Raw genomic sequence first — 27,448 nt, forward strand, 5'->3', positions numbered from 1 at the left:
GAAGCTGGTTACGACCTGCAGAGTCTCCACTGCTCACTCTCTGGCCTGTTACAGAAAGCATACTGATCCCCAGCTTTCCCTGCTGGTGCTGGTCCCACCGCCATCAGCCTCTAAGCGTATCACAGTAGTTCACTTATAAAATGGGAGTGCCATTGATTCCTTCCTTGACTTTTCTGGAGCTGGACAGTTCTCACAACACTGCTCAGCATGGGAAGCTTCTGGCACAGACACAGCTTGTAGGCTCGTGTGTCCCTTCTCTCACAGTGTGCAAATTTAAGGCCCACAAGCGCTGTGCTGTGCGTGCAACAAATAACTGCAAGTGGACCACGCTGGCCTCGATCGGGAAGGACATCATTGAAGATGCAGATGGGGTATGTTAAGAAATACCACCCGTGGGGCCCTGAGCCAGGGCCCCCCACCTGCGCGGCCCCTTGCAAGCCTCCTCCCTTCCCTCCCCACCTCTGTTTCATTTGAGACGGTCACACTGGCATTGGGTGTCACAGTGGAAAGCACATGCGGTCTCTGTGTGGTTGTCACGCCCCCGAGCTCCATCCTGTCCCTGTGGGTCTTGTTTGCACCTCCGACAGGTGCTGTGGGTAGATTGTGCTTCACAGGCCCTGCCATCCCTGCCCTCACTGACCATCAGGGAAGGAGTTTGTTCTGGGAAGAATGCCTTGGCTGAGTTCACAACGAGCGTTTCCGTCTGAGGGCTCCTGGCTGCCCTTGATGTGGAGCCTTGGGAGCGTCCCTAGCGCGTGCCTGTTTGGTTGCAGATCGCAATGCCCCACCAGTGGTTGGAAGGAAACCTACCTGTGAGTGCCAAGTGCACTGTGTGCGACAAGACCTGTGGCAGCGTGCTGCGCCTGCAGGACTGGCGCTGCCTCTGGTGCAAGGCCATGGTGAGTGTGGGCCCTGCGCCTGGGCTGGAGGGGAGGGCCTGCTCCCTACGGTGTCCGTGCGGGCCTTGTGGCTCCACATGATCTGCTGGATCCTGGGAAAATCATCCCAGAGGCCCCTCCGGCTGAGATTGGGTTTTTGAATTGTTGGGACATTCTTCTTAGCTGTGTTTTTGGGGTATTTCTTCCTGTTGAATTTATTCCTGCCTTTTGACACATGCAGATGTGTATTGTTATGACAGATGTCACCCTGCATCATGCGGCAGGCGCTGTAGCCGGGTTGTGAGGGGTCACCTGGGACAGTTGAGCTGGCCGCCTCTGTGGTGTGGAAGCAGGAAAGATGTAGAGAGCCTTCGGAGCAGTGTCGGCTCTGGGCAGTGTTTACAGTGAGCCCAGCCATGTGGAAGGGGTGCAGCCCACATGGCCTCCTGCCAGGTCCTGGGTCTCATCGTTGCTCTGGGTGGTGAGATGTGCTTCCAGGGAAAGACCCAGGGAGCCTCCATGTGCTTGCTTCTGAGTTGGTCATTGTGAAGTGGCTGCTGCAGTCACTTGCCTAGCACATCTGGCTGCCAGGAGGAAGCCAAGACACAGGGGACACATAGAGGCACATGGCCCCAGGAGCCCTCACCGTCGTCCTGAAAGTTTGAGGTAGCTGTGGTTGAAGGGCCAGAGGGTTGGGTACAGGACTGTAGCTCACACGGTGTGAACCATGACTGGCTCCTGCCCGGTGTTTCTGTGTTATGCCTTCTCAAGTGCAAAGCCAGGGCCTGGGACCCCTGATGGGAGCAGGCCAGCCCAGCTCTGAAATCACCCGCCTCCCCCAGGGCCAGCTCATCAGCTACAGGGCAAGAGGATTTCTGGTGTGTGTGAAGGATGCCAGTGACCCTTGGTGACGCGGGGACTCTTGTTTCAGGTTCACACATCGTGTAAAGAATCCTTGCTGACCAAGTGCCCACTTGGCCTATGCAAAGTGTCAGTCATCCCACCCACGGCTCTCAACAGCATCGACTCTGATGGTGGGTACCACACATGCTCATCTTTCTCATGCATGCCCACATGCTTCCTTCTCCACGCACTTTCTCCTCTCCAGCTCTGGAGTTGGTTGTCTTGGTGAGATGTCAGCAAGAGGTCAGGCACAGCTGTGGGGGCTACTGGAGGAGTTGCACAGAGTGGCACACAGTGCCCTGATTCTGTGGCATTGCCCTTAGACGGGCCTGAGACCCAAGCCAGGTGCTTGATGTGGAGGTGATGCTGTTGAGTGGTACCCAGGCTTACACAGGCCTGAGACCCGAGCCTGGCGCTTGACGTGGAGGTGGTGCTGTTGAGTGGAACCCAGGTCTGTGGCCTTCTCCGTCGTGAGCCGTTGAAGCTGTGCTCCATCTCTGCCTAGCACTTGCTGACACACTGGCTTGCAGCTGTTGTCATGTCTGACTGGGACATGGTGGCACCTGTTGACAAGTACTGGTGGAAGGGGAGATGTGGGGCCCATGGCTGAGAGGAGATCAGGAAGAGAAGAGCAGCAAGGTGGCAGATGGACGCCTTGTGAATGTGAGATCAGATGGATGGGGCTCCCGGCCTCACACATGGGGAGCGGCTGTGGGGACTGTTCGCTGACCTCCTCCTGAGTCATAGGTGTGCGTGTGTCAGGTGTGTGTCCTTGGAGGGGTCTCCTGCTGCTGATTCCATCAGTGGTGCCCCCAGCGTCTTCCGTGGCCTACATGTTTTCTTCTGTTCATTCTCGCGTCCAGGGTTCTGGAAGGCCAGCTGTCCTCCGTCTTGCACAAGCCCACTGTTGGTCTTCGTCAATTCAAAAAGTGGGGACAACCAGGGTGTGAAGTTCCTCAGAAGATTCAAACAGCTGCTAAATCCCGCCCAGGTCTTCGACCTCATGAACGGAGGCCCACACCTCGGGTAGGAAGCTTGTAAAATGTATCTTTCTTGGAGTTTTAAAAATTGTGTAGGTGGTGTGTGCTTGTTAGAAAAAAAAAAAAGATTAAAGACACAAAGTTTTAAATAGGAAAGAAAAGTTAAACTGCTTCTTCCCCAAATTGCACTTGCAGGGGTGCCCACTCTTAACAGAGGTGCATGGCCTTCCAACTTGGAACACAGCGCGTGTGTGCACACGTACATACACGTACATACACCCATGTACACACACCCATGCACATGCATCTTTTGAGCCAATCAGGATTCTTCTTTACCTGCCGTTGCACAAATGCCTTCTGCGTGTGTCTGCACACAACGTTGTGGATATATTTTCTTTCTTTTATTTTTTCTTTCTATCTATCTATCTATCTATCTATCTATCTATCTATCTATCTATCTATCTATCTAATCTGTGGGTGTGTTTTCCTGGCATGCCACGTTGTTTGTAACGGCTGCCTAGCATTGAGAAAGAAGCTGTCCTGCGGCGAGGCCAGGAGGAGTGTTTGCTGAGAGGCATGGGAGGCTGCTCGGTGTGCAGGTGCTGCAAAGCAGGAACACGCGAGGGCGACGCTGGGCCAGAGTGATTCCCCTGTTCATCAGCAGCACAGAGATTAGACTGCTCCTCTGCTTGCTGGAGAGCCAGTGTGTGTTATTTGTAGTTTTGTACTTTTCTTTTTTTTTTTTTTTTTTTGAGACGGAGTCTCGCTCTGCCGCCCAGGCTGGAGTGCAGTGGCCGGATCTCAGCTCACTGCAAGCTCCGCCTCCTGGGTTCACGCCATTCTCCTGCCTCAGCCTCCGGAGTAGCTGGGACTACAGGCGCCCGCCACCGCGCCCGGCTAGTTTTTTGTATTTTTTAGTAGAGACGGGGTTTCACCGTGTTAGCCAGGATGGTCTCGATCTCCTGACCTCGTGATCCGCCCATCTCGGCCTCCCACAGTGCTGGGATTACAGGCTTGAGCCACCGCGCCCGGCCAGTTTTGTACTTTTCATAAGTTTGTAGAAAACATTTGCTTTTGTGAATTTTGCCATTTCAGCGAATTTCTTCTTCCTTTGGAAGCATCAGCTCCAGGTCGGAGCTCTGAGAGGACTTGCTAGCACTTCCAGAGATTGTCCAGGATACCCGAAGTGGGAAGTGCCTGCAGAACCTTGGTCTGGCCTGTGTTTTTCTGGGAGGAGTCAGGGGGGTCTGTGTATTTACGAGCCAGGGGCTACTCTGATGTGAACCTCGGCCAGTTCCCTGCGTGTCCTTGGTGTACGTGCCAGGGTAAGAGGAACACGCTGCTCATCATTGGTCCTCTGGGTGTCTTCTGTGTTACTCGTCCGCACTCACAGCCAGGCACAGTTGGAGAGCAGTCACAGATGGCAGCACTCCAGCCTGCTTCCGCAAAGGCAGTACTCCCACATTTTCTGTAGACTTATCTGAATGGTGGAGGATTGCAATCACTAGTAGGCTGATCAAGACAGTATTTTAATTTTATTTTTAACTTTTTTTTTTTTTTTTTTTTTTTTTTTTTGAGACGGAGTCTCGCTCTGTAGCCCAGGCTGGAGTGCAGTGGCCGGATCTCAGCTCACTGCAAGCTCCGCCTCCCGGGTTCACGCCATTCTCCTGCCTCAGCCTCCCGAGTAGCTGGGACCACAGGCGCCCGCCAGCTCGCCCGGCTAGTTTTTTGTATTTTTTAGTAGAGACGGGGTTTCACTGTGTTAGCCAGGATGGTCTCGATCTCCTGACCTCGTGATCCACCCGTCTCGGCCTCCCAAAGTGCTGGGATTACAGGCTTGAGCCACCGTGCCCGGCCCTATTTTTAACTTTATATTTTTTGAGACAGGGTCTTGCTAGGTTGCCCAGGCTGACTGCACTGGCGCAATCCTGGCTCACTACAGCTCCTGGGCTCAAACCAGCCTCCTGAGTAGCTGGGACTGCAGGTGTGCACCACTATGCCCAGCTGATTTTTTTTTTAAATGTTTTGTTGAGCATCACAAAACTTTTAAAACGTTTTGTAGAGTGGCCTTACTGTGTGGTCCAGGTTGGTTTCAAACTCCTGGACGCAAGTGATCCTCCTTCCTCAACCTCTCAAAGTGTTGGATTACACTGTGTCTGGCAAAGAAATAATTTTAGTTAAAAAGTGGGGAAAGTGGAGGTATAATACATCTGTTATCACAGTGCACCAAGTAGGCTGAGGTTGTTATTAAACATGGTACCGGGGCGTTGGAGGAAGGCTTTGAAATGGCTGTGGGCAGGGCAGGCTACACAGCTGATCTTGAGAATAACGAAATATTAATTTTGGTGTGCAAGCAAAACCCCGTGATGCGTAGTGGGAGTTCGGTATGAGATGGGTGATTTAGGAAAAGCCCTCACAGCGGCGTAAAGGGAGTGGAGTCATTTACCGTTTCTGGAAGCAGCTCATCTCACACAGCTCACAGCAGAATCTGGAGCTACTGCTTCATGTTCCCGTTCCCGGCCTTGACCTGTCACCTCTTCTCCTAAGAGCAAGGGGCCTTACAGGTGTCAGTGTTCTGTGTGGAGCCTGGGCTTGGTGCCGCATCACCTATGCCTGCCTGTCTTCTGAGCATTCATTCTGGGTTGGACACTGAGCTCGAGGCAGGGTGCGCAGGTCAGCCAGGCCAGGAGTGCAGATGCAGGGAATGGGTAGGAGCACACGCAGGGTCCCCCGGCACTTCAATGGGGTGATGCAACTTCTCTGGGAACCTGGGGGGCAGGGGTCTCAAGTCACAGTGGGCGTTCTTCCATGTCTCCCCGAGCTGGCATCTGAGGAGCTCTAGTGTTCTGATGTCTGCAGGGAGACGGGGAGGCTTCTGGGCCAAGGGCACCGATTGTGCAGAGGTGAGGCAAGAGGGAACACTGCGGGGCCAGACCGGGGGCAGCCGCAGAAAGGTGGCACCTGCCATCGGGGAGGGCTGCGGGTGCTGGCCAAGAGGTTCGGCTCCTTCCTGCAAACGAGGGGCAACCTCATAAAGCAAGGCCCATGGCCAGGCTCGTATTTTAGAAAGATCTTCTTGGAACTCGTGTGGGGAGCTTTCAGGAAGGGTGTCCTAGTGACTGAGGCCTCTGTGGGACTCTGCGAGAGCACGGTGGTGACCTGAGCTGGTACCTGGGTTGGGTGTGGAGGAGAGGCTGCCAGGAGGGGCTGGATCGGCTGCAGGCTGAGAGGAGGAGGGTCTGGCCTCTCGACTGGGTTGGTGGTTGTGCTGCCATTCTCTGAGCAGGGGTGTGTCCTGTTGGAGGCGTCCTAGGATACCAGAGCGGTGTGTTCTGGAGGACAGGTACCAGTGTCAGCTTTCAGGAGTTGCCTGGGGGCTGTTGATCCAGAGTCATCTGTGTGCTTCTTGAAGCAAACTGGACGTGGTCACATAGGAAGAGGATGAGGAGTGAGCAGAAGCAGCAGTGGTGTCCTAAGTAGGACACTGCTGGGCAGGGGCAGGTTGACAGGGGCAGGTTGACAGGGGGAGCCCAGGAAGGAAACCGAGGAGTTAGGAGGGTAGGAGGCATGGGTCATGTCACCGGAGGACTGAGTGGGCCCAGGCATATGTGCTGCAGTGGGGACACGTAGCCTGCAGGCAGGTCGGGCAGCCTGGGGCTCCAGGGTGACTAGAACAAGGGCCAGGGTGGAAGCCAGACTGCGGCCCAGGGCCAGGGAGTGCCAAGGCTGAGGGTGCAGGGTGATGCAGGCAGCCCAGAGGGCATGCTGGGAAGGCTGGCAGGAGCCACATGTGGATGAGGCAGGGACAGTGACGCAGGGTGGGCTCACATGGGCAGGGGCCATGGAAGGCTGTGCCCATGAGCCTGGCAGGGGATGCAGTTTTGGCCCACCACTGAGCCTGTGGTGTCTGCAGAGGGTTCAGTGGCTCACCAAACTGAGTGGTCTTCTCGCTGGGTGGGGCATGGCCCTGGTGGGAGCAGTTGGTTGGACCCCAGTGCTGCTGTCGTCCCCTTGACAAAGTGGACCCTGAGTGGAGGGGCGTGCAGGCGGCTGGTGTCACGTGGCAGGACCTGTGTGTGATCTGTCCCTGGTGCAGGTCAGCCATGAGGAGCATAGGTGGCCCCTCAGCCCCATATTGACAAGCCTGTCATTTGTCCTGTGGAATGGACGTCATTTCACGGCCGTTCTCTTTTCTCTGCAGCTTACGGTTATTCCAGAAGTTTGACACGTTCCGGATTCTGGTTTGTGGTGGGGATGGAAGTGTTGGCTGGGTCCTCTCTGAAATCGACAGCCTCAACCTTCATAAACAGGTACCTGTACGGGAGGGAGCCCAGCCAGGAGCGGAGAGGGTGCGGAGGTTAGAGGGAAATCATGCAGTTTCAGCTCCTGTTCATCTCGGAGTACCTGTTCTCAGGCCAGAAACCATTGATGGTTTTGGGGAGTGTACAGTTTGGTGGCCAAGGCAGAGAGGGGAGAGCCCAGGCCACCCCCTGGCATCGTGGAGGCCCGGGGGCTCAGACCATGATGTATGAGGGGGGCCTGAAGGGAGCTAGGAAAAGAATTGCCGACAAAGGACCCACGTGGGGAGCAGGACTGGGTGGGGCTGTTGCTTTACTGGGTAATTTTTGACTTGAGGCCTCTTGCTTGTGAGAAGGGGATGGCAGCATACTTGAATTTCTCAAGTCAGAGTCATGGTTCATTGGACTTAGTTTTTGTATTAAAATAAAAATAGATTTTCCTGATTGTATATAAAAGTGTTCATATATTCGTTGAATTTCCACACCTAGCCACGGCCTCCGCAGTTGATCAGCCAGTACCAGCATTTTGCTGTCTGTGGCCTCTCTCGATCACAGCACATAAAATGCACAATGTGGTTGTAATTTAAACGGGCTGTTCTGTTACTGCTTTTGTTGTTGTTGTTGTTTGTTTGGTTTTGGTTTTTTTTTTTTTTTTTTTTTTTTTTTTGAGGTGGAGTCTTGCTCTGTCGCCAGGCTGGAGTGCAGTGGCGCGATCTCGGCTCACTGCAACCTCTGCCTTCCCAGTTCAAGTGATTCTCCTGCCTCAGCCTCCCAAATAGCTGGCACTACAGGTGCACACTACCACGCCCAGCTAATTTTTGTATTTTTAGTAGAGACAGGGTTTCTCCATGTTGGCCAGGATGGTCTCGATCTCTTGACCTCGTGATCTGCCCACCTTGGCCTCCCAAAGTGCTGGGATTACAGGCGTGAGCCACTGTGCCCGGCCTGTTACTGCTGTTTAAAAATCACTAATTAAGATGTTGCACACACCTTCTGCCTGTGTCTGTAAGTAGGCATCCGTGTGTCGTTTTCCACTGGGCACACCCGGGAGCCCTGGGCCAGCTCACCTCTGTGTGTGAGCACAGAGATCACTTCCCAGTGGTCTCCTCTCTGGGCACACCCAAACTTAAGTATTGAAATGTGGGGACAAACTGCCTTTCCTCAGGGCTGTGCCAGCTTCCATGCCTGATGCCTCTTAAAGCTGTCCTTTCCCATGCACCATCCAAGCTGTTCATCTCTTTAGTTTTTGTCCAGCTAAGTAGGCCAAAAAATGTCTGATCTTTACTTAATTCCTGGTGAAGTTGAACGCCTCCTCAGTTGGTTATGAAGTTTTAAATAAATCAACCTGTTCATGTTTTTTTGCCTCATTTTCTCTTTGAATATTCACCTTTTTTTCCTTTAAAAATGGATGTGTAGGGATTATTGTTATATTAACTTCTTATCTATCACTGCAGATATTTTTTTCCCAGTTTGTCTTTTGTCAGTTCAACATCCTTTTTGGGGGGTGGTCTTTTCTTTCATGATTTTAGTCAACGTCTGTCATATTTGCAGCTGTCTACACCCCAAGATTAGGAAGATTTGCGTCTGTATTTTCTTATGTTTATTATGGCCCCATTTTTAAAAAATTCAGTCTTCCGTGTGACGTGGATGTATTTTTCAGTGATTCTGTAGTCCCTACCTAGCCCTGCTCACTTGGTAGTATTCCCAGGTGGGTGGACTTTGACAGCCTGGGCCAGGAGGCCAGCGGCTCAGGAGGAGAAGTGGTGCCGCCTGGTGGTGGATTAGCATAGACTACTCTAATTTTTGATTTTGTGTATTATTTGCAAGTTCACTGTCACTAGTTAGGAAGACAGTGGAACCTTGTGGCTGATTTTCATACATTCAGCCAAGGTCAGCACACATTTCTCTCCCCTGCTTCTCTTTGGCGCTGGTTGCGGCGGCCATGCCCTCGCTGGGCCCCTGCTGCCTTGGGGTTTCTTGTCTTCCTGGTCTTCCTGGCTGCTACTGCTCCATGGTGGCCTCTCCGTCCTTCCCCTTACCTTAAGGCTGTGTCCGCATAGCCTTGCTGGAGCCTCTCCTCCTTCACTTTTGGAACGCTCAGCGACTTGCAGGGCTTCTGCTGTCATCTCTGTCCTGGGGGCATCTCTGGATGCCTTGGGCCTTGGGCCTGTCTGGATGTCTCCTAGTGCTGCGAGTTTCCAACACTACACCATGTTCAGCCCGTGCCCCGCATTCCTTTCCTTCGAGTCTGAAAACATCCATCTAGATGTCTGAGCCAGGAAATTGGACAGTTGTTCTTGGTTCCTCCATCTCTTCCTCCTGCCTGTTTCTCACTAATTGTGGCCTCAGTCCTGCCATCCACAGTACCCTGGCCTCTGTCCATCTGCAGCTCACCCAGGCAACCTTTCCCGGGGCACTTCTGCCTGTGCATCCCCCAAGCACGATGCTTCTGGGAAAAGTCCAGACCTTTAAGAGTTTGCCAGAGTCCCAGCTTTGCCTCCTGCTTGTTCCTCTGCCCGTCTGCCTTCTGTTTCCTCACTGTCCTCCTCTTCACTGAGCTCTGCCTTGCCCTCCCAGTGTGGTGCCTCCCTGCCTGGAGCACCGTCTATGCCTGCTGTGCGCTGCTCTCCTTTTCCTTTAAGGCTCCAGGAAGCCCTCGCAGAGTCCTCAGCCCCTCTGGGCACTCTTCAGCGCTGGGTTCTCTCCATCTAGTATGTTGGCTCCGGTGTCCTGGCCTGCTTGCTCCTGCCTCCCCACTGCCAGATGTCCCCTTGGTGAGGCAGGACCTCCCCTGGTGTTTGCTGTCCACACAGGCAGCAGGGCCTCAAGCATGGTCACTTGCACCTGGTGAGCAGAGGGCTGTACGGTGCTGTAGGCTGGAGCGTGGCAGGATTCCTGCCTCAAGGACAGTAACGCCTCACCACACACTGCACCACAGTGTGGCCCTGCAATGCATTGTGGTCACTGCATTGTCATGCACAATGCATGGCCCTGGGTCACTGCATTGTCAGAGTCAGAGGCTGGTGAACTCTGGGCAGTGGGCGTTTCAAGAGGCCTCCTAAGCAATGAAGGGTTTAGTGGGATCTCATTGGAGCTCTGGGATGGGAATCCAGGTAGAGGGTGAGGCCTGAGCAATGGATGAGGTCTCTTCATGAACAGCAGGCAAGTGGGCAGAGGCTGAGCTCTGGCAAGGCTTCAGGGTGGCGTCCAGACTGAGAAGGGTCCTGGCGCCTTTTTTTGATAGGATTTAGAGGAGAGAAGTGACACTCGTGATGTTTTTGGAAGAAGAATTTGGCATTAGTGAGTGAGACGCTGTAGTGGATGGAGGGGTGGGTGGCAAGGCGTCAGAGTGATTCCTTGGGGCTGTGGTCATAGTGGTGAAAATGGGAAGCCGGGGGATTTGGGAGACAGATCAGAGAGGGTGTGAGGGGCTGACCATCAAGATGTGACGACAGCTGAGAGATGGACCTGTGGCTCATCCGTTTCTCCCAGAAACAGCATCTTATCTCAAGGGCAGTCATGTTTCTCTCTCATTGCCAAGGAAAATGTCATCTGTCCCCTCCAGTGGGCTCTGCCTATAATGTGCAAGCTGCATGGTTTTAGGTCACATCCCCACATTGCTGATGTAACCCTCATGGTGGGTGACAAGGAGGGCTGCGGGCTGGGAGGTGGTCCCTGCCCCTAGGTGTTTGCCTGCACATCTTCCCCCGTGTTTCCTTAGTGTCAGCTGGGAGTGCTGCCGCTCGGCACAGGGAACGACTTGGCCCGAGTGCTGGGCTGGGGCTCAGCCTGCGATGATGACACCCAGCTCCCCCAGATCTTAGAGAAGTTGGAGAGAGCCAGCACCAAGATGCTGGACAGGTGAGTGGGGATATGCTGCAGTGCCGTATGAGGAGACTTGGAGAGACGGGTCCTCTCGACCGGGTGTTCTTAACCTGGGGTCTGTGGAAAACATGGGCCCTCTGAAATTATTTGTAAAGATTTGACCTGAGCATATATTCTGATGGTCTTTGATTATGACAAGGATAAAAACAAAACAGGTTAAGAACCAGCCATGCCCTAGAATGATCTGGTCTCCCCAGGAGGTCAAGCCTGAGCGTGTCAGGGCCGTGGAGAAGACGGCTGTGCCGTCTTTGGCTGCATCAGCCCGGATCTCATACCCGTCGGAAAAGTGCTCCTTGTGCTTATTTGAACAGTTTCATCTTGCCATAGTCTGTTCCCAGAAGAAGTTTTGGGAAATTATCCTCTAGTGCCTAAAGCCACTATGATACCTTCCCTGAGTGAGGTACTGTTGTTCCAAGTGACACACTTGGCACTCGCTGACCTGTGGCACATGGGGCGCTGATGAGATGCCTCCTAGCCTTCCTAGTTGCTCCCAGAAGCCTGGAGTTCTGAGCACAGGTGTGGTGTTGCAGTGCCCCCACCTTTTCAGGCCTCCTCTGTGTGCCTTGGGGCCTGTGAAATGCTCATCTCACTGGGCCAGCTGGCTGAGCCATTTGCAGCTCTCTTGAGGAGGGTAAATCCATTTCTCCCAGAAGCAGCGTCTTATCTCAAGGCAGCCATTTATGGGAGACCTTCCTCTCTTTCATGGAGCTGTACTGCCGTTAGTTGTGGAGTGCAGACATTTGTTCTCAGCCAAGTTATGGGACAGAGTCAAGACCAAGGGCCTAAAAATGAAGTCAGAAACTGTGTAAAGATCAAGGTTGCCAGCTGTGAAAGCGGAGGGCACAGGGTTCACCCTTGGGGGCCTGCACGTCTTGCCGCCTGTGCAGCTGACCTTGTATGTGCAGGTGGAGCGTCATGGCATACGAGGCCAAGCTCCCCCGACAGGCCTCCTCCTCCACCGTCACCGAAGACTTCAGCGAGGATTCCGAGGTATTGCTGGCCTGTTCACATCCTGCTCGCATGCTGTTGTGATCTGAACTGTCCTCTCAGCGCTTTGCATCACCTCCCTTGCAGAGACGCCTCCCCTTTGGTGATGGGGTGTCATAGTCAGGCCTGCGGAGGCGCAGGGTTGAACCCATGGCTGAGGGGATTCTCACTTCCCTCGGCAGGGGCCTTTTGGGCTTTGTGACCCTCTAGGGGCTTCCTGCGGTTGTCAAAGGCCCTGCCGGGCCGGGGGTGGGGGTGGTCCTCCTAATGGCCTTCCCACCCTGTCCATGCATCTCCTCAACTGCTCAGTGAGCCCCAAACGGTGTGCGCCTGTTCCCTCCCCTGCCACGGTGCCCACAGGCCTGGAACGCTCTAGCCAGCTGTGCCGTGGCTCTCCCCCAGCCCCCGGCTCCTGCCCCGTCACACCTCTCTGTGGCGTCCGCAGCTGCCCTTCGCTCAGCCTCCTCTAGTCCAGCTGGTAGTTCTTTTCATTTGGTGACTGTTACTGTTGTGTTTTACGCCCCCACAGGTTCCCTCAGAGAATAGACTTTGTCGTCTTTACTTTATATTTTGCGCTGGTGCAGTGCTGGGTGGGGTAGTACAAAGAGGTGAGCTTTTGTCAGAGGCTAGGACAACGGTCTGCAAACAAGGCCTGTAGGCCAGATGTGCCTGGGCCCACGGCCTTGCAAACCAATAATGGTTTGTACATTTTTAATTTTTCCTTTTTTTTTTTTTTTAATTTTGAGAGGAAGAGTGTGTGTGGGAAGCCCAGAATATTCGCTGTCTGGCCAGTAGTGAAGTTTGCTGACCCTGGGGCTGGGTCCTAAAGACAGCAGGGATCCCACAGGGATAGGGCTGCTCTTCTGACAGGCAGAGCAGATGGTAGGGGGAAGAGTGTGTTCGGATGGGGCTCACAGCCAGGTAGAAACAGCCTCTGCTGCGAACGGACCCAAACCTGGAGCTGACCCATGAGCACACTGCTGTCAGGATGAGTAGGGGTCAGAACAGCCCCTAGCACAGGCCGTGCTGGGATCGCAGACTGAAGGAGATTCATTTGTAGTTTGTCTGCAGCTTGACGAAGCTTTTAAAATCTTTCACCTAGCACTAGGTGAGTCTCAGATTAGCGTTTGAAGTGAGTCGAGGCTTGGCTGGGTCAGACAGTGTCTGTTAGGAGAGACTCATCTTTCCCAGCCTGTGCTGGCAAGGAAGTAGGTGACAGAGTCACTGGGACTGTCACAGAGCTTGCTGTCACAGAGACCAACAGTCCTGGCCATTTGGGGTGATTGCAGGTACAGCAAATTCTCTTCTATGAAGACTCGGTTGCAGCCCACCTTTCTAAAATCCTTACCTCGGACCAGCACTCGGTGGTCATCTCCTCGGCCAAGTGAGTGCCTGGTGGCCCTGGGGAAGGCATGGTGCCCTGGCCCCCCAGCCTGGAGCTGCCTCTCTAGAAGGGTCTTTCTGTTTCTCTCCCCACAGAGTGCTCTGTGAGACGGTGAAGGACTTCGTGGCCCGGGTGGGGAAGGCCTATGAGAAGACGACCGAGAGCTCGGAGGAGTCAGAGGTCATGGCCAAGAAGGTCTGTTCCCGTGCCCTGGGTGGGAGGGCCATTGAGGCAGCGAGAAGCTTCCTCTGACACCAGTAGAGGGCCGTGACTGCAGGTTGTCCAGGTTCTTGGCGTTTTGAACAAAGAATTAGGCAATACGCACAGTAAAGGAAGAAAAGAATGAAGCAATGAACGAAAGCAGGGATTTATTGAAAGTGAAAGTACACTCCAGTGTGGGAGCTGCCCGAGCATCGGCTCAAGGGCCCAGATACAGAATCTTCTTGGGTCCAAATACCTCTTAGAAGTTTCCCATTGGCCACTTCATGCTCACCTCATGTAAATGAAGTGGTAGTCCGCAGTCAGTCTGATTGGTGGCAGAAAGCAGCTAACCAGAGGCTGAAGTGGTTACAAAGGTCACACTCCTGTGCAAACATCTGATTGCTTTTTACAACCAATCAGAGGCTACAGAAATTACAAAGTTACACTTCTGTGCAGACTAAGACTCAGCCCGGAGTCAGTCTGGTTGGTTGCAGACAGCCAGTTTCTCCTATTTTCCACCTGCCTGGGCAGAAAAGGTGGGGATTTGCAAAGGGAGTAGCCTCTGGTCCTTTTGTTACTAAGGCGTGGAGAGTTAGGATTTTCCTTTTGATTGAGTTCTAGGAAGTGTGGGTGAAATGGCCTGAGGTTCCCTGCCTCCAGACCCTGTTCTCCTGCCTCAGCTCTGTGTGCCATTTCCTTTCCTTGTTCAGTGCTCTGTCCTGAAAGAGAAGCTGGATTCCCTTCTCAAGACCTTGGACGATGAGTCCCAGGCCTCGTCCTCTCTGCCCAACCCACCCCCGACCATTGCTGAGGAGGCTGAAGATGGAGATGGGTCGGGCAGCGTCTGTGGCTCCACTGGGGACCGCTTGGTGGCATCAGCCTGCCCGGCCCGGCCGCAGATATTCCGGCCTCGAGAACAGCTCATGCTGAGAGCCAACAGCCTGAAGAAAGCGATTCGTCAGATCATAGAACACACAGAAAAAGGTGACTATCTTTTGAGGAGGAGGGGGCTTTCCCCAGCACTGGGCATGCCCAGCGTCCCCTGAACACGGTGATGACGGAAGGGTGCTCGTTGAGAAAACCTCCACCTTGGCCCTCTCCACCTGTGTGCAGGCGCCAGGCCCGCAGCCAGTTTCTTGCCCTCCCTCCACCCCTCCTCTCACGCCCTCAGACCCCTTCATGCTGCCTCCCGTTGACCTCTTTCCTAGCCCTCATTGACTTCGCTATAAGCGTCTCACTCCTGTGAGACCTGCGGTCACGGTCTCACACCCGCACACCTGCGTGTCTATGTGGCCGCTCCTTCTGCCTGCAGCCCTCCAGCCTTCGCCAGGCTCCTCTGCACCCCTTGCCTTCCCCTGCGAGGGTTCCAGTCCTCCCAGCCTGTTAGCAGGGATGCCCTGCCCCAGTGCCAGGACCAGGGGGAAGATGGGTGGGGGTGGGGGTTCAGAGTCCAAGCCTTTAGCCAGAGGATGTTTGATGAAGATCAGGCCGTGGGGTGAGGAGGGGACCTCCACCCAGCCTGACAGTGCCCTTGGCTTTGCACCTGCGTGCTCAGCCGCACACACTCTCCTTGTACAGCTGTCGATGAGCAGAATGCCCAGACCCAGGAGCAGGAGGGCTTCGTCCTGGGCCTCTCTGAGTCAGAGGAGAAGATGGACCACAGAGTGTGCCCACCACTGTCCCACAGCGAGAGCTTCGGGGTCCCCAAGGGGAGGAGCCAGCGCAAAGGTATCCGTGGCTCCACCTCCCTCTGCGTACCTCGGTGTGCTTGGTTTTGGTGAGACGTAGTGGGATTGCCAGGGGAGGTTTTAGGGCACTTTCTCGTAGTTGCTTTGGCCACTTGGTTGCATAAAAATTCACCGCCCAAGGCCTGTTTCTGTGCATCTCCTGTGCGTGCCCTTGAGGTGTGTGTGGTCTGCCTTGGTGGACACCAGTAGAACCCACAAGACCCCCTCCGTCAGGGCGAGGACCGCCTCCCTGAGGAGCACTTGCGTTCTGCCCTCACTGCTTCCTCAGAACCACCCTGGACCCCACAACTGCTCGGAAGGGGCTGTGTCTGGCAGAGGGAAGGTGGGTAGGTGAGGGGGGGCCGCCTTTGTCCTTGCCCCTTCTGGAACAGTCCACAGCGTAGGCCCTGGTGGAGGGTACCCCAAGCCTGTTCTGGCTGCTGGGAGGCCTGTGCTCAGAACTGACCCACGGCCACTGCATGGCCACCACTCAGAGCTCTGCTGTGTGTGCGCTCTGCCTCCCACAGCCCAAACTGACTGGGCTCACCCCTCCCTCCAGCGTTGCCACCTGTGGCCTGTTACCCTCTCCATGAGCCCAACCCCCCAAGCATCATGTGCACCCACTCGGTCCTCCGCCCCCTTCTTTGTCCCACACACTTCACGCAACTGCCTGTGGTTTGCATCCCTCCCTCCTCAGCCCTCCCACCTGCTCATGTTGCTAAGGACTCCCCAGTATTTCACAGCCTGTATTTCAGACAGCTGTGTACCTGCTCATGTCACTAAGGACCCCTCAGGTATTTCACAGTCTCTATTCCAGACAGCTGTAAGGTTTTCTGTTCTGTTGTTACAGTGTTGAAATCTCCGTGTGAAAAGCTGATCAGCAAAGGAAGTCTGTCCCTGGGCAGTTCTGCTTCCCTTCCGCCCCAGCCGGGAAGCCGGGACGGCCTGCCTGCACTCAACACCAAGATCCTGTACCCAAGTGAGTGGCGGCCAGCAGGAGGGACTAGTGGGGGCCCTAGCACAATGCTGGGCCTGTCGCTGTGCTGGGCGCTGGGTCCGTCAAGCTGGAAGAGATGGGGTTGCTGCCCTTGGAAAGTTTACAGGTCCCTGAGAAAGATAGGTGGAATTTAAAACTTTACACAACTGTGTGAAAAGTGCTTCTTGTTTAAAAAAAAAACAAAAGCCAATTAGTACCCAGATAACCACCCAAGGAGCCCAGGAAGACGTCATTGAGAAGGTGATGCTTGAGTCAGATTTTGAAGAATAAAGGAATTAGATTTCTGAGTGGAAAAGGGAGGTGGCCAGCCTGATGAGGGAACCCGAGAGACCGTCCCATGCTTCTAGCGTGATTGCAGGAGGTGCAGGGAGGGTGAGGTCCTGGCCGCCTGGAGCATTCCTTGATGTTCATTTCTTATGAAGGCAACCTTATAAAGCCTTAAGCCTCAACTCTCAGAGATCTTTTTGGTGGAGTGGCTTACATTTGATGAGAACATGAAAACTGACTCTGTAAGCCTTTTTTTTTTTTTTTTTTTTTTTTAAAAAAAGAGGCTCTCTCTCTATTGCCCAGGCTGGAGTGCAGTGGTGTGGTCATGGCACACTGCATCTTGACCTCCTGGACTCAAGTGATCTTCCCCACTCAGCCTCCCAAATAGCTGGGACTACAGGCACACACCACCGCACCCGGCCTTAGAAGCCGTTTTTAAATGTGTTTTGTAGGTGTTGGTTTCTGCCACCCAGTGTGGTTTTTTTGTTCGAGTGATTTTTGACCTAAGACTATTGGTGAAATTTGGACATGGTTATACATAATTTTAGAAACGTTTAATTATGATAATATTCTGCAGAATACCGGTCCACCAGCTTCAGACACACGGGCTTCTCTTAAGTCTGTAGCTCCTGACCAGCACACCTCTTTCTTATATCTCCTGTATAGATGTCCGGGCTGGAATGTCTGGTTCCTTACCCGGTGGCTCAGTCATCAGTCGCCTGTTAATTAATGCTGATCCCTTTAACTCTGAACCAGAAACCCTGTGAGTATGAGGGATAAACCAAGTGGGCGTATTGTTACATGGCTGCTAGTGCATAGAAAGCAGATCTCAGGGTTAACTAGAGAAATCGGTGGTAGCTGATAAGGAAGGCTGAGAAGTCGTGGAGATTCCACTTAAGGAGTGGACCTGGAAACCACTACTGCCCATCTGCAGAGGCAGAGCGCACGTCTCCCACCTCCTTCCCAAGGTCCCACAGTGCTTGCTCGATGTCCCCTGAGCCTGCGTGCCCTTCCGAGGCTTTTCACAGGCTCAGCTGCTCCTGCCGGGAGCTGCCCTTGTGCTGCTCTTCATGTTCACTCTCCCATGACCTTGGCTGGACCTCACTGACTTCTGCTTACAGCCTGCCATCTTCCTCTTGCCATCCCTCCCCCTGCTTTCCTCTAAAACCTGCTCTCCTTGTTGGTGACGCAGAACAATAGGCTCTGGGCTGGAGGGTCCTCTGTGTGCCCCCTTCGTGTCTCCGAGCACCCCAGGGAGACACCGGCCTGTGCTGAGGCTTGTAAGGGCTGCTTGTGTGCCTGCGTGCTGACACTCTACTCCGTTGGGGACAAGGCCTTCTTCCTCTGCTGGCCTGTAAGGCAGTGGAGACATGTGTATAACAGTTTAATGGAGTCTTCCTAGGTATTGGAGACCATTGTGGAGACAAGTGGTGTTTTGAAAACCTGTTTTTCTAGACTCATCTTTCTGCTGGCTGATTGCAGGTTCTGGGCAGCTGATGGCAGTTGGTTAAACATGGCCAGCCATTTTTCTGGAGTGGTCAGGGGCAGTGACAGGAAGAAATGTGTGGTTCACAGAGGCTCTGGGTTTGGGAAAGTGGACCCTTAGATTCCAGGTGCTGGCCTGGTGCAACACTAAAGTGTCCCTGTTCCTGGCCTGGTTTACTCCTCCCCTGGGGCTGCCTGGGGCTCCAGTTCTCAGCCCTCCTGAGGCTGTTTTCCTTGGGGAGGCCAGAGCTGCAGTCCTACAGTGAGCACTATCCCTAGGGGCCCCTGAACTGGATATCTCCTTTGTCTACTTCATCTGAGACTGTGGAACTTCCACCTCTGTTGCTAAGCTGGGTGGTCTTTTCTCTTCACCTGGGGAGACAAAGCTGTGGTTTGCTGCCTTCCTGCCGTGGTGTGTGCCTGGGCCGTATTGTGTAGGCCCCATTGCAGCTGGGCCTGAGCAGGCCCCGGCACCCCATCATCTCCCACTGCCCCGGCCACTGCTGCCCCTCCTGCTCCAGGCCCCTGAGCCCAGTCTCTCTGCTGCCTTCCCTCATCTCTTTGCCCTGTTTCTCTCCGTTGGATCTCTCTCTTTTCCCAGGACCTATACATGCTGGCCAGGCACGTGGTCTTCCGCCTGGTAAACAGTTTTGTCCCAGAGCTTTGCTCTGGCTCAGCTGTCGGGCACTTGAATTAGATGGATCATAAATACACTGACACGTGCTGGTTGCTCTCAGATCTGGCGGCACTTCGCTTACACTTCGCTCAGTAAGCGAAAGTGTGTCAGAATTCTGGCCTGAGCAATGTTCCCAGGCCCATCCACCCACTGAGTTTCTTTGGAAACTTCCAGAACATCCTCTTCTCCTGGCTGTGGCCTCTGGGTGGAGGAACAGGGTTTCCTCCCTTCATCCACCTGCCCTGGGGGGGAGCCCCAGTGTGACCCTGGGGCTGGGGAGGGTGAAGGCCAGGCTGAGCTTTCCCAGCAGCTGGGGGAGCTGCAGGGGCAGGACTTCCCGCTGGGTGGGGGCAAGAAACTTGAATGAGATGAGTCTCTTCTTGTCTGTCGCACATGGGGAAAGGGAAGCCTTGTTGCTGTGGGGCTGGCATGGATGTTTTCAAGTCATTTTCCTTTGTAATTTGGCGACAGCTTTGATTGTAACTAGGGATGTTTGAGAAATGTTTTGAGATCCAGAGTTGAAATGTGTGAGTTTCTGTGCCGTAAACATATCTTCAGGTTTGGTGCTGCTGGTGGAGTGTAAGATGGGCAGCTGCTGTGGGGAACAGTCCGGCAGCTCCACTGGAGGTTCAGCCCAGAGCTGCCGTGTGACCAGCAGGCGCAGAACTGCTGGGCCATGTGGGATTGAACTGAAAACATGTCCACGCTGGAAGCAGGGCTGTTGTAATTGATTTAAAACTCACCTTTGCAGAGAGTATTACACGGAGAAATGTGTCATGAACAACTATTTTGGCATCGGCCTGGATGCAAAGATATCCCTGGACTTTAATAACAAGCGCGATGAACACCCAGAGAAGTGCAGGTAGGTAACAGGCTCAGGGGCGTGGCTTCTCCTTCCAGACAGTAGCAGATTTCTGGATTCAGCAGGTTAAAGAACGTGCAGAATGCTAAGGCTGGGGGCAGAAGTAGAGCCCAGATTTCCTTGTCAGAAGCACGGGTGCTTTCAGAGATGGAAGGGAAGCACCTCTCGGGCCGGCCAGGTCAAGGGAAATTCAACATCAGAAAACCAGTGGTGGTGGTCATTGGAATGGCTGCGTCTCTTAATGAGAGGCCTGAGTCCGTGATACTACAGAAAAGCGGCAGGTGTGCCAAGAAGTTATTGCACCTATAGCGTAAGTGCCCAGCATTGTTTGTTGGAGGGTCTGTGTGTTCATCGGCACCCCAGCTAGCTCTCCCCCATCACACCCGAGCCTGCCCATGAGGCCCTTGAGTCCGACCTCTGCAGGAAGACGGTGGCGTGCGAGCCCCAAGGGACATCATTGGGGATGCTCAGTTTTTTCGCCTAAAATTACTGGATACTTGGTCTTGATCTGAAGAGAGGATGGAGAAAAATGAGAAGGGTCCCTCTTCTCAAGCTTTTCTTCCTGGGCTGAAGTAGAATTCCCTCTTGTCTGTGAAACACAAGAAGTGAGGGAGAAATGTCTCCCACCCCACCCCACAGTAATAACCGGAGAAACCGTTCAGCTTTGACATGATTAGAACTAGGGCGAGGGAGAAATGGGTGTGGGGGTTGACGGTGTTTGTGCAGAGAATAGCCCTTGACCCAGAAGCTGGGAGACCCCTGCTGGATTCTTCATCCGCTGAGTCAGGATTGGCTTGAATGAACCAAGCCACGTGGTCCCATGTGGCCTCATCCTCCTCATGGTGTCACTGCCACCTTGAGGGGAGCCATGGTGACACCTCAGGGGCCAACTTTAGTCATTGCTCATGTTATATGTAGTTGGAAATTTCTAGGAAAACAAAAGCATCAGAACTCAAAGAACTTTTGAACCCTGAGGCTGTTAGGTGCAGGAGAAAATGGCTCAGGGGCCCCAGGGACATATCCCTGTACAGCACCGGATGGTGACATCAGATCATTTAAAAATCCCTATTAGTCCAAAAATCACTGGGAAAAGTATTAAAATACGCATACTTTAGCAGGGTGAAATAAGTAGTTGAGGAACAGGGGCACACATAATACATTTCTAGAGCCTTGGAACCCTGGTCAAACCTCTCTTTAGTTTGTATTGAGAGCTTTGAAAAGTTCTCCTGAGAAAAATTCCACTTCTACAAATGTCATTGGAAATTTCTACAGAAGTCACTGGAAATGTTGGTTGAAGTAGGTACGAAGGGGCTCCTAGTGTGTCGTTTACAGAGCTTGGGCATGGGGCGAAGGAGTGTAGTCAAGGGGATTGGTTTGATAAGCTGTGGTAGAGCAGTGCCGGCTGAGGATGGCCACGTCTGCAGAGAGCGTGTGGCGACAGAGGGAAGTGTTGCTGGCGTAGGGTAAAGTGGACCAAGTAGGTGGTGAAACCATAAACAAGTTACTGCAACTGGAAATAAATATGCAAAGAAGACTGAGGAAATCCACAGCAGCACTGGGTATTTGTCATTAGCACACGTGGAGGGTGCATAGAGGTGCTGGATTATGCATGGAGGATTATGAGGAGTGCCTTCTCTTTGGTGCTTTTCTATATTTTCTAATTTTTCTATGGTAAGCATAATTTTTTAGGCAGAAAAAAAATCAGGATGTGAAGTTTTTTTTATAGAGTTCTATAATGTTTTAACTTTATTTATTTACCTTTCAGGGTATGGTTACTTCCTTGGCAAAATGTTACTATTTAGCAAAATTTCCCATTGGTAAACATATCTCTTTATGCATATCTGCAAAAACAAAAATGTGTCCTTCAGTTGTTACTGCTGTAAATAATTGCTAAATGTAGCTGATTTGTGGGTCAGATGCCATTCCCAGCGTTCACAGAAATGACTCCGGTTAACTGTACCAAGAAAGCCCAGTGTTTGCTTCTGTTTCTAGGAGCCGAACCAAGAACATGATGTGGTATGGAGTTCTTGGAACCAAAGAGTTGCTGCACAGAACCTACAAGAACCTGGAACAAAAGGTCTTGCTGGAGGTGAGTGGGAGGGTCCTTGTCACCTGCAGGCCGGCCTCCATCCATCAGCAGACTGCCAGTCCTGTCGCTTCTCCTGTTGACCATTTCCTCCATGCACAGGGACTTGCCTGGAGATGCCCTGGCCACCGCTGTGCTCCCGAGCCCCTGGCGGTGGGAAGCTGGTAGAGAAGGAGCAGCTGACTCATGCCTTTCTCTTTTCTTTTGTTCTGTGTCTTTGCTGCTCAGTGTGACGGGCGACCCATCCCACTCCCCAGTCTTCAGGGAATTGCTGTCCTTAACATTCCCAGCTATGCTGGAGGAACCAACTTCTGGGGGGGAACCAAGGAAGATGATGTATGTATGGGGTGTGGGCAGGTGGGCCTGAGCTGAGTGGGGAAGAGCTGTCCGAGAGCAGGGAGGTGTTCTGCTATGGCTGCGGTGGATCCAGCCCTTCCCTTGTGCCAGCAGTGGGGCTGCCATGGAGAACAAGATAGACAGGGTCCCCCACCCAGCTCATCGTCTAGAGGGCTGAGCAGAGCAGATGTGTCAGTGAAGGTGGTCAGTGAGGGTCTGTGGTCAGCAGATGTGGTCAGAGGGTATGATGTGGAAGGAGGGTCAGGGAAGGTGTCTGGGAGGCCAAGATCTGAAGGATGACTTGGAGTTGGCCAAGTTAGGTGGGCAGAGGAGAAGGGGAGGCTCTTCCAGGCAGAGAGAATTGCATAGATGAAGGCTCAGAGTCAAGACAGGGCAGGCACATGGAGGATGTGGGAGAGGTGCCCTGACTGCAGCGGGCAGCAGGAGTGTGGAGAGAGAGGAGAGGTCTGCAGGGCTTGGGTCACATTGGGCCGTGTGAGCCGGGGAAGAAGTTTGGAATTTGTATTAAGAACTGTGGGAAGGTGTTCATAGGTTTAAACCTGGTTTAAACCTTCCTTTGTACGTACTAGCGAATAGAAATATTCAGCGCTTCCTGCACACGTGGTGTGTGCTGTCCCCAGTCCTGGCACTCTGCAGTGTTAACTCACTCGGCCCTACTGATGGCCCTGGAGGAGCGTGCCATTAGTTTCCCCATTTTACATATGAGGAAATGGGGGAGAGAGAGAGATTCGGTAACTTTGCCAGGGTTAGAGCTGGGATTTGGACCCAGGCAGCTGGTTTCAGGGCCTGCAACATGAGGCCCCTCAGGAGTGCAGTTACCTGGTAACTTCCCGCCAGCTGGGAGGGGCTGACCCCGAGAGGGAGGGAGCGAGGGGAGGGATGACCTATGCGGGGATGTGTGGAGTGGTGGTCAGCTCTAACGTGTCCCTTGCAGACTTTCACAGCTCCATCATTCGATGACAAGATTCTGGAGGTGGTCGCCGTGTTCGGCAGCATGCAGATGGCCGTCTCTCGAGTCATCAGGCTGCAGCATCATCGGATCGCCCAGGTAGTGGCCATGGTCCTGGGGTGCCTGGCTGGGAGTGTGCTAAATTCTCGGGCAGCGCTTGGAGACTGGGAGGGTGGGTGCTTTCCAGGGCCACGTGGCTGCCTCATGTCCTGTTCTGGACAGCTCGTGGCCCCACTTCCTGGGCCAGAGCCCTTTCCTCGTGCTATGCTTGACAGTTAAATTCTCAAGATAACTCTTTGTTTTCTTTCTTTCTTTTTTTTTTTTTTTGAGACAGAGTCTCACTCTGTTGCCCTGGCTGGAGTGCAGTGGTGCATTCTCGGCTCACTGCAACCTGCATCTCCCTGGTTCAAGTGATTCTCCTGCCTCAGCCTCCCGAGTACGAGTAGCTGGGACTATAGGCACCCACCACCGTTCCCAGCTAATTTTTGTATTTTTAGTAGAAGCGGGGTTTCACCATGTTGGCCAGGCTGGTCTCGAACTCCTGACCTCAAATGATCCACCTATCTCGGCCTCCCAAAGTGTTGGGATTACAGGCGTGAGCCACTGCACCCGGCCAAGATAACTCTTTCAAAATGTGTATCCCGCTTGAGCCCCAGCCTTGCCTGTCCCCTCTGAGGTGGAATGAGATAGAGCACACCCAGGGTGAACTCTGCCCGTGTCTGCGACTTTCAAAGCTGCAGCTGGAGGTGGGGACGGAGCCCATGGCTCTGGTGTGGGGTATGGGGGGATTTCCATGGGGCCCTTGATCACGGTTCTGATGCCCAGTGGTGAAGGGCTGGGAGTGCCCCCATGGCTTATTTCTGACAGCAGTGATGGGCTGATGGGGCAGGACTCTGTGCCCAGGCATAGGCACTGGGGCGGGGGAGGGTGCTGATGCCACCCACTGGCTGAACCCCAGCCTGCGATTTTCTGGTCTCTTCCAGCGCTCTGTCTGCCCTTAGCTGTGGGCTGCTTGAAGTTCACAATTTTCACTCTTTGGCAATGTTTGTTGTTGAAAAGGAGGAATAGGATGATGTTGGATGGCTCATCGTCATCCGCGATGCCATCTGCTCTTTTCTGGGGGTGTTTTTACGTGGCAGGGGCCCAGTGGCTGCTGGGAGCTACGACACCCCTGCCCCTGGGTTCTGACACCTGTTGTCTCAGCACCAAGGTCTCCTGCACTGACTGCTCGGTGAGGGGACGGGGCAGGATGGGGCGGGACAGTGGGAGAACAGACCCTTGGCTCGGTGACACAACAGCAGAAGGCTAGCTGCAGGCGGAGTGCCATCCCAGAGGCGGAGGTGGGGTGTCCTGCAAGGCAGGGACGCGTGTGTGGAGCAGGAAGGTCGTGGTGGTGCCGACAGCACTTTAAAACCCCTGGGGGTTTTGGCTCAGCACGAGTAATGGCTGTGATGTCTGCTCAGTGTCGCACAGTGAAGATCTCCATCCTTGGGGATGAGGGCGTGCCTGTGCAGGTGGACGGAGAGGCCTGGGTCCAGCCGCCAGGGTACATTCGGATTGTCCACAAGAACCGGGCACAGACACTGACCAGAGACAGGGTAAGAGCGGCCACCCGCGGTACCTGGGTGGGGTCCAGGGCTCACCTGCAGGCGCTTGTGTGCACTGTTAAGAGCTGGAGCTTTTTGTGTTTTGTTCTAGGATTTTTTTTTTTAAGACACAACGATTAAACTAATAGGGCAGTAATTTCTAGGACCATCTCCTTCCCCTAATGTTTAAGAAAAAAAATCCCATTTGTCCCTTTCCTAGTTGTGATCTCATTGGTGTCCCCATAGTGTCTGTGGCGGTTAGACGCATGCTTCAGGGCAGCAGGTGTAATCGGGCTCTCGGGTCCATAGGCATTTGAGAGCACCCTGAAGTCCTGGGAAGACAAGCAGAAGTGTGAGCTGCCCCGCCCTCCATCCTGTTCCCTGCACCCGGAGATGCTGTCCGAGGAGGAGGCCACCCAGATGGACCAGTTTGGGCAGGCGGCGGGGGTCCTCATTCACAGGTGGGCTCCTGCCCCTCTGCGTTGCCCATGAGCACCCCCCGGGGTTCCCAGGACTGCGCTCCTCCAGGGCCCCTGGGGCGTAGAGCTGCTGCTCCTGATTTTTGCGGGGTCTGCATTACCCATGAGGGCCAAGCCCGTTTCCGTGTGCCCTCAGCTCTGGCTCATTTCCCCAACGGTCTTTCAGAACTCACCTGGAGTTTACTTGGCTGGATCTTAAAACCCACTGTGATTTTCAGGGCCACTCATTTAAAACCTGCCCTGGCTTAGCCTGGCGTGGTGGCTCACACCTGTAATCTCAGCACTTTGGGAGGCCGAGGTGGGCGGATCACGAGGTCAGGAGATCGAGACCGTTCTGGCTAACATGGTGAAACCCTGTCTCTACTAAAAATACAAAAAAAATTAGCCAGGCGTGGTGGCGGGCACCTGTAGTCCCAGCTACTCGGGAGGCTCAAGCAACAGAATTGGTTGAACCCGAGACGCGGAGGTTGCAGTGAGCCGAGATCGTGCCACTGCACTCCAACTTGGGTGACAGAGCGAGACTCCGTCTCAAAAAAACCCAAAAAAACCCTGCCCTGACTCCCAAGGGCAGCCGCTGACAGCCTCCTTCACTTTGCCCTCATTTTACCCTGAGAACAGGCTTGCTCTTTGTTTTCAAGTTTACTTAAAAAAAAAAAAAAAAAAGACAACTGCTAGGGGCATTTCCTCTCACCTGCCTTCTAGAAATGCCCCTGGAGCCACTGTGCCTGTCCCTCGTGGCTGGTGGTCAGCATTGTCTGCTGTCCCTGCTCCTCGCCTGCCCTGTGCGGGTGCCGCTTGTGAGCCCCTCCAGCTGGCACCTGTGGTTCTTCACCGGTACAGGGCCTTCCTGCCTGCATTCTCCCCGTGGCCGCACGCTGGCTGGTGCCCTGGTGTCCCTTTCTTGTTTCCTCCGGACTCCCTCTTCTCCTGGCTGTGGATGGGTGCACCCGTCGGTTCTGTGCCCGGCGTGCTGTGTGCCCTTCCAGGCAGCCTGCCCAGCCCTGGCATGCAGATGGATCATCTGTGCCAGCCTCCAGCTCTTGTTGAGCAGGTGGTCGCTGTCCCAGTCATTGCCGACGTTCCTGGCTCTGCACTTCCATACCGGCTGCAGTCCTTCCTGGCGCCGCATTCTCTGCCCCAGGAGTTGGTGCCACTGCGGCCCCTGTCCTCGTCTCTCTCCCGCCCCACCCAGATCAGTGATGGGGCTGGAGGACTTCAGTTCAGCTAATTCCTTGCTATGCAGTAGGCTTCTGGTGGCCTCCCCTGGAAGGCCATTACCCTGTCCCCTCAAAGCCCATGGTGGCCCCTGTGGCCTGCCTGGAAGGTGCACTTGCACAGCACTGCAGGAAGCTGCTGGCAGTGGCCTATTTCCACAGGGTCAGGACAGGTTGGCCCCGCTGCCTCTGCTTGCACTGCTCCTATAATCTCTGTCCCCCCATCTCACCTGCCTGAGCCACGTCTCCGCCTCCCTGAGACCTGGTGTGACTTGTGCTTTCACTGTCTTCCCCATAAAGGCTGCTGCCTGGGGTCTGGCTCAGAGCCCATCACTACACCAGGATTGTCCTCTTCAGATGAGGGTCCTTTTGTCCCCAGGGACAGACCGGCCAGCTACAGGTTCCAGCAAGGCTGTGGGCATCTGGGGATTGTGTCTTATTGTAGCAGTCTCTGCAGTGGGCCTGTGCACACTGCTGCTTGCCCACTGACCGTTTTACAGCTTGGAAGCCTCATTTTGTACATTTCTCTCCCTGGAAAATAAATTTTGATATCAGATGACTCCTGTAAGCCCTCCCATTTGCTGTTGGTCGTCCTGTGCCCAAGCTTGTGACTGAACGGTCGCTGGGCTGAGCCATGGTCCCTGTGGTCCTGCTGGGCCTGCCCTCCGCATCAGCCCTCCGGGTGGTAGCTGGGCTGTGTTCAGATGAGTATTGTGAAAGGCTGCCCTTCCATTTGGCCTGACATCTGCCCGTGCTTCTCTTCCTCTCTAGTATCCGAGAAATAGCTCAGTCTCATCGGGACATGGAGCAGGAACTGGCCCACGCCGTCAATGCCAGCTCCAAGTCGATGGACCGGGTGTATGGCAAGCCCAGAACCACAGAGGTAGCTATTCTGGCCTTTTCAGTCTTGGCTTCTCCTCAGCATCTGCAGCCCTTGGCCCTCCCCATGCATGTTTGCCTTGGTTTCTCCTAGGGGCTGAACTGCAGCTTTGTCCTGGAAATGGTGAATAACTTCAGAGCTCTGCGCAGTGAGACGGAGCTGCTGCTGTCTGGGAAGATGGCCCTGGTAAGCTGGTGCCCCGGGAACAGCAGGGCTTGGGCTGTGTGTGAAACGACTGCTATCACTAGGTTGCTGGGAATAGAGGGCAGCACACCTTAGTCCAGAGTTCCTGGCCTTAAGGAAGGGGCCTCAGAGGTCATTTGGTCTGTCGTGCGGCTGGTGCCCACCCCTGCTGGCAACCCTTAAG

The 27,448-nt window shown here is 54.0% G+C and overlaps 1 protein-coding gene across 28 annotated transcripts in view; it reads left to right on the forward strand.

Moving 5' to 3' along the window:
* The window catches only part of DGKD (diacylglycerol kinase delta), a 207,538-nt gene that overhangs the window by 167,702 nt on the left and 12,388 nt on the right, over nucleotides 1-27,448 (forward strand). For 12 of the 28 annotated variants that reach the window (XM_028831247.2, XM_077957929.1, XM_028831244.2 and 9 more), the window contains 22 exons: nucleotides 265-371; nucleotides 774-899; nucleotides 1,810-1,912; nucleotides 2,645-2,807; nucleotides 6,963-7,071; nucleotides 10,781-10,920; nucleotides 11,850-11,934; nucleotides 13,221-13,315; nucleotides 13,411-13,510; nucleotides 14,227-14,500; nucleotides 15,072-15,244; nucleotides 15,478-15,586; nucleotides 16,094-16,222; nucleotides 17,174-17,270; nucleotides 19,420-19,530; nucleotides 21,523-21,619; nucleotides 21,845-21,952; nucleotides 22,908-23,021; nucleotides 24,386-24,520; nucleotides 24,818-24,969; nucleotides 26,973-27,084; nucleotides 27,175-27,267. In XM_028831247.2, coding sequence (XP_028687080.1) covers nucleotides 265-371; nucleotides 774-899; nucleotides 1,810-1,912; nucleotides 2,645-2,807; nucleotides 6,963-7,071; nucleotides 10,781-10,920; nucleotides 11,850-11,934; nucleotides 13,221-13,315; nucleotides 13,411-13,510; nucleotides 14,227-14,500; nucleotides 15,072-15,244; nucleotides 15,478-15,586; nucleotides 16,094-16,222; nucleotides 17,174-17,270; nucleotides 19,420-19,530; nucleotides 21,523-21,619; nucleotides 21,845-21,952; nucleotides 22,908-23,021; nucleotides 24,386-24,520; nucleotides 24,818-24,969; nucleotides 26,973-27,084; nucleotides 27,175-27,267 — 2,732 coding nt within the window. The remainder of the gene's footprint in view (nucleotides 1-264; nucleotides 372-773; nucleotides 900-1,809; nucleotides 1,913-2,644; nucleotides 2,808-6,962; nucleotides 7,072-10,780; nucleotides 10,921-11,849; nucleotides 11,935-13,220; nucleotides 13,316-13,410; nucleotides 13,511-14,226; nucleotides 14,501-15,071; nucleotides 15,245-15,477; nucleotides 15,587-16,093; nucleotides 16,223-17,173; nucleotides 17,271-19,419; nucleotides 19,531-21,522; nucleotides 21,620-21,844; nucleotides 21,953-22,907; nucleotides 23,022-24,385; nucleotides 24,521-24,817; nucleotides 24,970-26,972; nucleotides 27,085-27,174; nucleotides 27,268-27,448) is intronic. The other 16 variants (XM_077957930.1, XM_077957932.1, XM_015111369.3 and 13 more) reach the window with 3 other exon arrangements.

Source organism: Macaca mulatta, chromosome 12, assembly GCF_049350105.2.
Source record: "Macaca mulatta isolate MMU2019108-1 chromosome 12, T2T-MMU8v2.0, whole genome shotgun sequence".
In the NCBI taxonomy this organism is placed as follows: Eukaryota; Metazoa; Chordata; class Mammalia; order Primates; family Cercopithecidae; genus Macaca; species Macaca mulatta.